This window comes from Somniosus microcephalus, unplaced genomic scaffold (assembly GCF_052327205.1).
Source record: "Somniosus microcephalus isolate GS21.2 unplaced genomic scaffold, FLI_Smic_1.0 unresolved_chr2, whole genome shotgun sequence".
Classification (NCBI taxonomy): Eukaryota; Metazoa; Chordata; class Chondrichthyes; order Squaliformes; family Somniosidae; genus Somniosus; species Somniosus microcephalus.
In genome coordinates this window covers 55,240,192-55,251,985 of record NW_028225180.1, presented here as the reverse complement: position 1 = coordinate 55,251,985, position 11,794 = coordinate 55,240,192, and the positions used below count along the sequence as shown (strand labels likewise).

General features: G+C 44.3%; 1 protein-coding gene across 1 annotated transcript in view; it reads left to right on the top strand.

The window, feature by feature from the left end:
- Nucleotides 1-628: 628 nt before the first annotated feature.
- Nucleotides 629-11,794, top strand: part of LOC147092662 (NACHT, LRR and PYD domains-containing protein 3-like) — a 29,382-nt gene continuing 18,216 nt past the window's right edge. Inside the window, exons 1-2 of the mRNA XM_085975978.1 lie at nucleotides 629-692; nucleotides 3,612-3,778. Coding sequence (XP_085832104.1) covers nucleotides 629-692; nucleotides 3,612-3,778 — 231 coding nt within the window. The remainder of the gene's footprint in view (nucleotides 693-3,611; nucleotides 3,779-11,794) is intronic.

Here is an 11,794-nt window from a genome sequence, read left to right as displayed (position 1 = left end):
ACATGAATGCACGGACGATGTCACTGCCCATAGAGACCAGGGGATCACACCCAGCTATATATTGTGTGTGGATCGATATTCTGCTCATTAATATTAATATCAAATTTAATTAATATTAATATGAATTTAATATCAAAACTCAACAAATCAATAATAGCGATCGCATATCTGTGAATAAAAATAATACAATAGTGCGAGACTTTGTAAAAGCAAGTGAAGGATCATTCAATTCATCAATGATCACCCGCTCGTTATTTCCCTGCAGAATATTCTCTATGCCATGAATAAGGCTGGTTTTAACCTGCGCTGTATGAGTAAATCTCATCAATGGGTCCTCCCAGTGAAAAGTCTCGGCCGACGGGAGCCCGTCTGGAACTGGGTTGTGGAGATTAGCGGGACTCACTGGATTTCACTGGGCAGATGCCTGCCACACCTGATGTGGAGAGTTGATCGTAACACTCAGGAAATGATCGATCCCAGAGCTAACAGCTGGTGTACTGATGTGGGAGGAGGGACTTGAAATCATGTTTAACAAGGCAACGCTCTCCTCATTTTAATATTTCCGTCTAACCCTCCTATTAATATATTTGTTACAGAACATTAGAATCTGTGAACGCCTGTGACCATCATGGCTGAAGGTCCAAACAGGGGAGAAGATGCAATATCTTCAAAAAGAATGAGAATGGACACCGGTAGGTTCAGAAATGTCTTTAAAATATATTTCCTTCCTGACAAAGTGTCCAGATCTCCTGCAAGAACCTGCAATGCTCACAGGAAGAGGCAACAGGAGAGCAGCTGAGTAGATGGTCACTCACTTCCCTCTTTCTAGAGAGGCATCGCAGTCACAGGTGGAGGGAATCCCTGAGTACTAGAACTGTCCAATAGATACCTGGTATTGGGGACTGTAAGGTGGATAGAGGCAGTATCTCAGGGGAGGGTCTTCCTGAGCAACAGTGGCAGCAGGCATCAAGGGGTATGGGGAGAGATTGGGAATATGGTATTGAGATAGAGGATCAACCATGATCATATTGGATGGTGGAGCAGGCTCGAAGGGCGGAATGGCCTACACTTGCTCCTATTTTTCTATGTCTTTTTTCTAGGAGGTCACCCCGAGTGGGGTGGGGGTGTGAGGCAGGTTGAGCACAGGAATAGGAGAGTGATAGTGGTGGGAGATTCTATATTGAGGAGAATAGACAGCATCTTCTGCAGCCATGATCTGGTAACGAGTGGTAATTTGCACCAGTAACACTGATAGAAATACGTTGATAGAGGGAATATACAGACTTAGGTACTAAACTAAAAAACACAGCCTCGTGGTGGTGGTCTCCTTTGCACTGGGCTGCTTAAGGAGGGAAATATGAGGCAGGTCAATGTGCTGCTGCAGGACTGGAGCAGGAGGGAAGGGTTTGCATTCTTGGGACGCTAGAGTGAGTTCAGGGAGAAGGGAAGGAATGGCCACGATATGAACCGACCAAGAATAATGGTTTTACAGAAAAGGTGAATGGAGCAGTGGGAGGCTATCGGCCGATAGGACTGGAGAGTGGAAAATATCCGGACCTGAGACTAGAGAGCGGAAATCATAAAACTGTGGGAGCTGAAACAGAATATTTATGAAATAGTGAAAAGATGTTAGCAGGGAAAATGAAGGAGGTTGTGAAGCAGTGAGATAAAGTCACTTGGTATTTAAAAAAAAGAAAAACGAGGAAGAATGAACATTTCCAAAAATTCGAACTGGTATCATTCCAAACACATTTGGAAAGTCGAAAGCATGAAAGATGTGATCGAGTATCTAAAAGACCGGGCTTGTTTTTTCATAGGACTCGGGGAAATTTTCCTGGTTATAACATTTTGAGGGGACAGAAAAGTAGCTGGAGTCAGTATTAATAAAGGGATCTGCGACAGCGCTGGAACAACAACAATCTTGCGCTTATATAGCGCCTTTAACATTGTAAAGCGTGCCAGAGCGCTTCACAGGAGTGTTATCAGAAAAACATGACACGGAGCCACATAAGGAGATAGTAGGACAGCTGAGTAAAAGCTTGGTGAAAGGGATAGGTTTTAAGGAGAGAGGCGGAGAGGTTTGGAACATAAGGAGGTTCCAGTGAGCTATGTTAATATAGAATCCATGGCCCAGAACTTGGTGTCGGGGGCTTGCCGCGCGTGCAAGCCCCCGATCTGCGCTCACCCTGCGCGCTGACATCTGAAGCCCGGGCCTGCTTGCATTTCCTGTGACGGGCCCGGTTCAGATGTCAGCGCGCAGTGCTTACCTGATCCAGCGGCGTAGTTAGTGCGATGTGCCGGCTGGGATCAGGTGAGCACTGTGCAGCCAATCAGGGGAGGGGAAGGTTCATTCATGAGTTTGAGAGTAAGAACTGTCAAACTCATGAAAACTACGGGGGCCCAAAACGCTATTTAAACTTTAAATAAAAATTTAAAAAACATCCCAATCATTAAATTAAGTATAAATAAGTTTAAAAAAATAATTTAAACAATTTTTGTTTTTGAAAAAATAAATTTTTAATAAAAAGGGTCTAAAACTAAACTTACCTTATTGTAGATTCTTTAAAATAATAAACCTGTGGGGGAAAAAAACTTCTAAATTACACTAAAACACCACTTACCTGTAAAAATAAATACTTACGTGTGCTTTTTACAAGCGTAAAGACCGGAGGCCTTTAGACATGCGCAAATCCCCCAAAACAGAGGAAATCCAAGACGCACGCGCTAGCCTCTTCACCTCTTGGGTTAGAGGAGAGGAAATGCCGGTTTTCAGCGCATGCGCTGTGCATGCTGAAAACCGGCATTTCCTCCGGCCAGACGCGTGAGTACCCCTTCCGTACTCACGCGTTTGGGGAGGAATTACTGCCCCCATATGTACACAGTTAAGCAGTCGGAAGGGAAATAGCACAATTCTCGGTGGGTTTTGCAGGCCAGCAAGCAATGGAGGTGAGATAGAGGGGGAACCTGGGAAACTAACTGCAGGATGAAGTTTTGAGGAGATACAAAATATTTCATTTAGTTTATAAAAATGATGGAGGAAGTGAGAATGTTGGTGTACTAGAGGGCGATGTGGGACCGTAGTTAGAGATCACTGTAGAGAAGGATTTGGGTCTGAGTAAAATAGTGTAAGTCACTGGGCCCATAGATAATGTACCCCAGGCTGTTATAGTAAGTCAAAGAGGAGTTAGGAGGGACTCTGATCAAATTTTCCAATCCTCATTTAATATCAAAAATGCACTGGTGCACTGATGAGCCCAAACAATGTCTGTTAAAATAGGGAGAGGGGACCAATTAGACTACATCAGTTGTGGGCAAACTCCTGGAATCTGTAATTCCGGGTCGAATTCGTCAGCACTTAGAGATACAAGGAATGCTGAGGGAAGGCTGAATGGATTAGCTGTAGATGAATCGTCTTTGAAATATGTGACACCACTTTGTTGAAACGTGACTATATAGATGGCTGGGATGCAGCACATGCGGTGTATATGGGTTTTCAGCAGATATATAATAATGTGGCTCACAGGAGGCTCAGCCATTTGGTCTAAGAGGCAATGTAGCAGCCTCGATAGAAAGTGGATAATGTGTTTAGTTTTCTCCATTTGTGTTCACAGATCCGAACTCTACAATCACCGAGTTCTTGACAAAGTGCGACGATTACCAGCTGTTCATGCTGACGAAATTCTACCGGGACAGACTGGAACAGGCGATTGAAGGGGGGGTGGACGGAGTCAGCTCGTTCTTAACATACGAGTGGCATTTCAGTGGACAAGAACATCGGGTGAGTGGGAGGGACACAGAATGAGTTTGGATTATTTAAACATCACAGCACTGACTGGATATCAGATCTTAGAATCATAGAATGTTACAGAAGAGAAACAGGCCAAATAAGAAAGAGATGGATAAAACTGAAAATATTGTGAATCTGAAACAATGATACGAAGGGGTGAAAATACCCAGCGGATCCAACAGTATCTGTACAAAGGACAGGGGAACGCTTCAGATATAAGTAATCTGTGGACTGAAAGCAAAGTGAAACAGTTTTAGTGGGACTGGGAAAAGGAGAGACCAGAGGCAATAGAGAGGAGTTAGAAGGCCACGATTTGACTGACCGGAGAACGACTTCAAGTAAATTAAGGATCTGAGAGATGACAAAAATCATCTACAGAGTAAAAGGATCTGAGAGATGACAAAAATCATCTACAGAGTAAATGAGAGACATTTCAAGAACAAAAACAAACGGTAAAAATGTATGAGACACAAACTAAACCAAGAAAACTATGGAGACCGTGGAATTGACCTGCGGTTTTGTATGGGGGAGGGAAAACCCTGCACAGCATCTGTTCTTCAGCGGAGGTGCAAAACGGGCGGTAAAACCTGCTGTGGAGCGTCACTCCCCGGGAGGCACTTCAGGAAATTAAAGGCAAGCAGGCTGTAATGTTCTAATAGTTAACTGTTTAATAGCATTGAACAAAATGAAGATGAAAATCGGGCAGGGTGTATAATGGACGGTTGATCATCTACCTACAGCCCTAGTTGAAATTCTAGGCAACCGAGTCTCATTCCATTCCCCTGCTCATTACCCATTACCGTTAATATCTCACCCAGTCTAATCTCAAACAAAACTCCTGCTCACTACCCATTACCGTTAATATCCCAGTTTATTCTAATCCCAACCTCCTACTCACTACCCATTATCGTTGAAATCCCAACCTCCTGCACAGTACCCATTACTGTTATTATGCCACCTAGTCTAGCCCCAACCTTCTGTTCAATATCAGTTATCTCAGAATACCACCTAATCTAAACCCAACCTCCTGCTCACTAACCATTATGGTTAATATCCCACCATTAACCAGAAACTTAACTGGACCAGCCACATAAATACTGTGGCAACAAGAGCAGGTCAGAGGCTGGGTATTCTGCGGGGAGTGTCTCACCTCCTGACTCCCCAAAGCCTTTCCACCATCTACAAGGCACAAGTAAAGAGTGTGATGGAATACTGTCCACTTGCCTGGATGAGTGCAGCTCCAACAACACTCCAGAAGCTCGACACCATCCAGGACAAAGCAGCCCGCTTGATTGGCACCCCATCCAGCACCTTAAAAATTCACTCCCTCCACCACTGGCGTACCGTGGCTGCAGTGTGTACCATTTACAAGATGCACTGCAGCAACTCACCAAGGCTTCTTCGGCAGCACCTCCCCAAACCCGCGACTTCTTCCACCTAGAAGGACAAGAGCAGCAGGCGCATGGAAACACCACCACCTCCAAGTCACACACCATCCTGACTTAGAAGTATATCGCCGATCCTTCATCGTTGCTGGGTCAAAATCCTGGAACTCCCTACCTAACAGCACTGTGGGAGTACCATCGCCACACAGACTGCAGCGGTTCAAGAAGGCGGCTCACCACCACCTTCTCAAGGGTCTTATGTTCATTAATAAATAGACATTCTTATTATGAACACAGCTAGCTTTTGCTAGACACTTTTATTGAGCACATGTGGACTAGGTACAGTATCTGTAGAGGCATCCATCTTGACTGCTGCCTTGTGGGTAGCCTAGTGCCTCATGGGTAATGTAGTCTTAATATACATACAGCTGGGTAGTGTAGTCTTATATACATATACAGCTATATACAGCTCTACGGCTCCACCTAGTGTCCACTATAGAATGACATGTTATATGATCATTACAAAGGGCAACTAGGGATGGGCAATAAATGCTGGCATTGCCAGCGCCGCCCTGATCCCATAAACGAATTTAAAAAAAAGCCTTGTTCCCAATCTTCTGTTCACTCCCCATACTCTATTTTTCCTTTTAATGCAATCAACAATTGGATTATCTTCTATAAAGGTTAGACAATTTACTTCCACAGTACTGTAGTTAATGGGAGTGAATTTCAAAACTTTCCTGCATAGATAAATTTATCCAGCTTCACCCCGAATGCCCTAAATTTGCCTAAATATGTGCCCTCTGGTCAATCAGTGGTAAGTATCAGTAACTAATTTTGATCATAACTCTTCAGAATCTGAACACTTGCAGCAACTCCTCACTTAATCTGCTCATCTCTAGTGGAATCAGCCCAGATTTCTCAAATCCCTCTCTAGCAGTGTCTGCACATTCCTGGTTACATCCTGATGAATCTGCACGGCAGTTTTTCCCATTGATTTTGCACCTTCCGATAATGGATTCCCAAAACTGCACACTGCCAAGGAAATTTCCTGCCCCTGTGGTCTTGTTGTGTAACGTCACTCCCAGAGGGATCATTAGTAATTTGAGCTCATTCAGACAATAATTATTCCGACGGTTCACTTTAATGTATTGTTTTCTGTTCGGCTTTGGTTACGGAGAAAACGACTGAGGCACGAAATATCGGTAGTGACATCTTATATTCTTTCACTGTTTAGAACTTGTGTCTTTCTTTAGCTCCCGCCATTTCTTTAGTTTGAAATTGCCTCCAGTTAAATATTGGGATGTCTGAAGCCATCGTCTCCCACCCTCACCACAACCTCCGTTTCCTCGCCAATTCATTTCGTCTTGTCCATGCCCACTGTCTGAGACTGAACTTGACCATTTGCAACCTGCAGCTGAAATGATGGGCCTCTAGCAACCACAACCATCTATGTTTGTCCAAGCTATGACTCGAGCCACTGTAGAATACCCTCTGATCCCCATTGACCAGTTATATTAAGGATCCTCAGTGCCACACATTGTCAAATACTGCCTTGATGTCAAGAGCAGTCATACTCCCTCACCTCTGGAATTCAATTCTTTTGTCCATGTTTGGACCAAGGCTGTACGAGACCCTTAGCCTTTGCTGTATCCAATGCACTCAACAGTTTCTTGTTATCACGTTGAGTGAATCGAATTGGGTGGAAACTGGACATTAGACTCTCCCACCTAGAATATGTTCTGTGCCCTTGCTAACCTCAGTCCTTCCACCAAATAGTGTTCAACATGGAAGAACATTGATTCTTTGGCTTAAGGAAAACCGTAGGTTGTAATCAGCATGAGGCTTCCTTGCCTATATTTGACCTGAATCCATGAGACTTAATGGGGTCCGGAGTCAATGTTGAAGACTCCTGGGGGGGGGGGGTTATTTTTAAAACTGAATTCAAATTCACAACAGTCATGGTTGGATTTGAACTCCCACACCCTAGAGTATTAGTCCAGGTCGCAGCCGTCCCTTGATACCACGTGGAGTGAATTGAATTGGCCAAAAGATGGCATCTGTGATGGTGGGGAACTTGGGAGGTGGTCAAGGTGGATCATCCACTTGGCACTTCTGGCTGAAAATGGTTGCGAGTGCTTCAGCCTTTTTTTTTATTCACATGCAGGGCTCTGCCATCATTGAGGATAGGGATGTTCATGGAGCCTCCTCCTCCCGTTGTTTGCTTAATTATCTACCACCATTCACAGCGACTGGATGTGGAAAGACTACAGAGGTTTGATCTGATCCGTTGTTTGTGGGATTGCTTCGCTCTGTTTATAGAATGCAGCTTCCGCTGTTTTGCATGCATTTAATCCTGTGTTGTGGCTTCACCAGGTTGGCACCTCATTGAAACAGGGGTGGTCATCTAGCTTTATGGTGATGGAGGATTGAGAGATATGCCGAGCCATGAGGCTACAGATTATGGTGGAATACAATTCTGCTGCTGCTGATGGCCCACCTCGATGCCCAATTCTGAGCTGGCAGATCTGTTTCTAATCTTTCCCACTTAGGATGGCGTTAATGCCACACAACACGCTGGTGGGTGTCCTCAACGTGAAGGCAGGACTTGGACTTAGGAAGGGCAGTGCAGTGGTCACTCCTACCAACAGTGTCACGGACAGATGCATCTGCAACAGGTAGATTGGTGAGGAGGAGGTCAAGTCGATTATTCCCTCGTGTTGGTTTTCTCACCACCTGCCACAACCCTAGCCTGGCAGCAATATCATTCAAGGTTTGGCCAGTGGTGGTACTGATGAGCCAGTCTTTGTGATGGACATCGAAGTCCACCACCTAGAGTATATTCAATGCCTATGCTAGCCTCAGTGCTTCTTCCAACTGGTGTTCAACATGGAGGAGTACTGATTTTTCAGCGGAGGGCGTGCGGTAGATGGTCATCAGCAGGATGTTTCCATGTTTATTTTTGACCTGAATCCATGAGGCTGCATGGGGTCCGGAGTCAATATTGAGCGGTTTCATGGCCGCTCCCAGCCGAGTGTCTCCCACTGTGCTGCCACCTCTAGTAGGTCTGTTCTGCCGGTGGAAAAGACATAGCCCGGGATTCTGATAAAGGAATCTGGGACGTTGGCTAATAAGTATGATTTTATCACTATTGCTTGACCTCTTCCCCACATTGGCACCAGACCCCAGATATTAATGAGGAGGATTTACAGGGTCGACTTGCCTGGGTGTTCCTTCAGCGTGTCTGAACCTGTTGCCGAGGCTAAAGCCACATGGCCCGCCCGGTTTGATATCCTGCTTTATAGAGGTGTGCTAGGTCATTTCAGAGGCGACTGCTTTGGTGAAGGACTGGAGTCACATAAATACATACCTAAAAGACGTTCGGTTTTGCGAGAATCTTTTTTTTACTGACACCGGCGTTTTGTTTCCAAATGTTTCAATTTGAAATTTAAATTCAAATTCACAAACATTCCTGCTGGGATTGTGTCTTGTCTCTGGCTTACTGGTCCTGTAATATAACCAGCTCACTACCGCACGCGATAGTTTTCTAACTGCTGCCCTCACTTCAGATTTGTCCATTTCCTGCCAATTGAGTTCTGGCTCACTGCTGATTTACTTCTGAGTAAATCACACAGTGTGACAGCAGGAAAAAAAGTTGATCAATCAATAATATGATATATTGGACACTGAAGGATAGAGACAACTAATCACATTAAATGTTGGTGTCCTTGTACAGGAAACAAAGAAAGTTAGCATGCAGGTACAGCAACCAATTAAGAAGGCAAATGGCATGTTGGCCTTTATTCCATGGGGTTGGAGTACAAGAAAAGAAAGGAAGAAAGACTTACATTTATATAGAGCCTTTCACGGCCACCGGACGTTTCAAAAGGCTTTACAGCCGATGAAGTACTTTTGAAGTGCAGTCACTGTTGTAATGTGGGAAACGCGGCAGCCAATTTGCGCACAGCAAGCTCCCACAAATAGCAATGTGATAATGACCAGATAATCTGTTTTTTTTTTATTATGTTGGTTGAGGGATAGATATGTGCCAGGACACCGGGGATCACTCCCCTGCTCTTTGAAATAGTGCCATGGGATCTTTTACATCCACCTGAGAGAGCAGATGGGGCCTCGGTTTAACGTCTCATCTGAGAGACGGCACATCCGACAGTGCAACACTCTCTCTGCACTAGGGTGTCAGCCATGCTTTACGTGCTCAAGTTCCTGGAGCGGGACTTGAACCCACAACCTTCCGACTCAGAGGTGAGTGTACTACCAACTGAGCCACGACTGACAAGAGAAAGGACAAGTTGGTCGGAGTATAAATCAGGAAATAGTTGGGGCTTGTAATAAGGGAACAGCTATAACCATGGGGGATTTTAACTTTCATATTGACAGGACAAATCAAATTGGGCAGGGCAGCCTTGAGGAAGAATTCATAGAGGGCATTAGGGACGGGTTCCTTGAGCAGTATGTAACTGAACCAACCAGGGGGCAGGCAATCTTGGATCTGGTCCTGTGTAATGAGACAGGATTAATAAAAAATGTCCCAGTAAAGGATCCCCTTGGAATGAGTGACCATAACATGGTTGAATTCCAAATTCAGTTGGAGGGTGAGAGAGTTGGATCTCAAACCAGCATACCAAGCTTAAATAAAGGAGACTATGAAGGTATGAGAGCAGAATTGACTAAAGTGGACTGGGAAAATAGATTAAAGTGTAAGACGGTACATGAGCAGTGGTGTACATTCAAGGAGATATTTCACAACTATCAAGAAAAATATATTCCAGTGAGGAAAAAGGGGCATAAAAGAAAAGACAGCCATCCGTGGCTAAGTAAAGTAATAAAGGATAGTATCCGACTGAAAACAAGGGCATATAAAGTAGCCAAATCTAGTGGGAGGATAGAAGATTGGGAAGCATTTAAAAGCCAGCAAAGAATAACTAAAAGATTAATTAAGAAAGGGAAGATAGATTATGAAAGTAAACCAGCAAAAAATATAAAAACCGATAGCAAGAGTTTCTAGAGTTATATAAAAAGAAAAAGGGTGGCTAAAGTGAATGTTGGTCCCTTAGAGGACGAGACCGGGAAATTAGTGGTGGGGAACATGGAGATGGCAAAACCGCTGAACAAATATTTTGTATCGGTCTTTACAGTAGAGGACACTAAAAATATCCCAACACTGGACAAACAGGGGGCTATAGGGGGGGAGGAGCTAAACACGATTAAAATCACTAAGGAGGTGGTACTCGGTAAGATAATGGGATTAAAGGCAGATAAATCCCCTGGACCTGATGGCTTACATCCTAGGGTCTTGAGAGAAGTAGCGGTAGGGATTGTGGATGCATTGGTGGTAATTTTCCAAAACTCCTTGGATTCAGGAAAGGTCCCAGCAGATTGGAAAACTGCTAATGTAACGCCCTTATTTAAAAAGGGAGGCAGACAAATGGCTGGAAACTATAGACCAGTTAGCCTAACATCTGTGGTTGGTAAAATGTTGGAGTCCATTATTAAGGAAGCAGTAACAGGACATTTGGATAAGCATAATTTAATCGGACAGAGTCAGCATGGTTTTACGAAGGGGAAGTCATGTTTGACAAATTTGCTCGAATTCTTTGAGGACGTAACAAACAGGGTGGATAAAGGGGAACCAGTGGATGTGGTGTATTTGGACTTCCAAAAGGCATTTGACAAGGTGCCACACAAGATTACTGCACAAGATAAAAAATCACGGGATTGGGAGCAATATACTGGCATGGGTGGAAGATTGGCTAACAGAAAACAGAGAGTTGGGATAAATGGTTCATTCTCGGGTTGGCAATCAGTAACTAGTGGTGTTCCGCAGGGGTCAGTGCTGGGACCCCAAATCTTTACAATCTATATTAACGATTTGGATGAAGGGACCGAGTGCAACGTATCCAAGTTTGACGACGATACAAAGATGGGAGAGAAAGCAGTGAGTGAAGAGGACATAAAAAACCTGCAAAAGGACATAGACAGGCTAAGTGAGTGGGCAAAAATTTGGCAGATGGAATATAATGTTGGAAAGTGTGAGGTTATGCACTTTGGCAGAAAAAATCAAAGAGCAAGTTATTATCTAAATGGAGAGAAACTGCAAAGTGCTACAGTGCAAAGGGATCTGGGGGTCCTGGTGCATGAAACACAGAAGGTTAGTATGCAGGTACAGCAGGTGATCAGGAAGGCCAATGGAATCTTGGCTTTTATTGCAAGGGGGATGGAGTATAAAAACGGAAGTCTTGCTGCAGTTATACAGGATATTGGTGAGGCCACACCTGGAATACTGCGTACAGTTTTGGTTTCCATATTTAAGAAAAGATATACTTGCTCTCGAGGCAGTTCAGAGAAGGTTCACTCGGTTGATTCCGGAGATGAGGGGGTTGAATTGAGGAAAGGTTGAGTAGGTTGGGCTTCTACTCATTGGAATTCAGAAGAATGAGAGGCAATCTTATCGAAATATATAAGATTGTGAGGGGGCTTGTTCGGGTGGATGCGGTGAGGATGTTTCCACTGATGGGTGAGACTAGAACTAGGGGGCATAATCTTAGAATAAGGGGCTGCCCTTTCAAAACTGAGATGAGGAGAAACTTCTTCACTCAGAGGG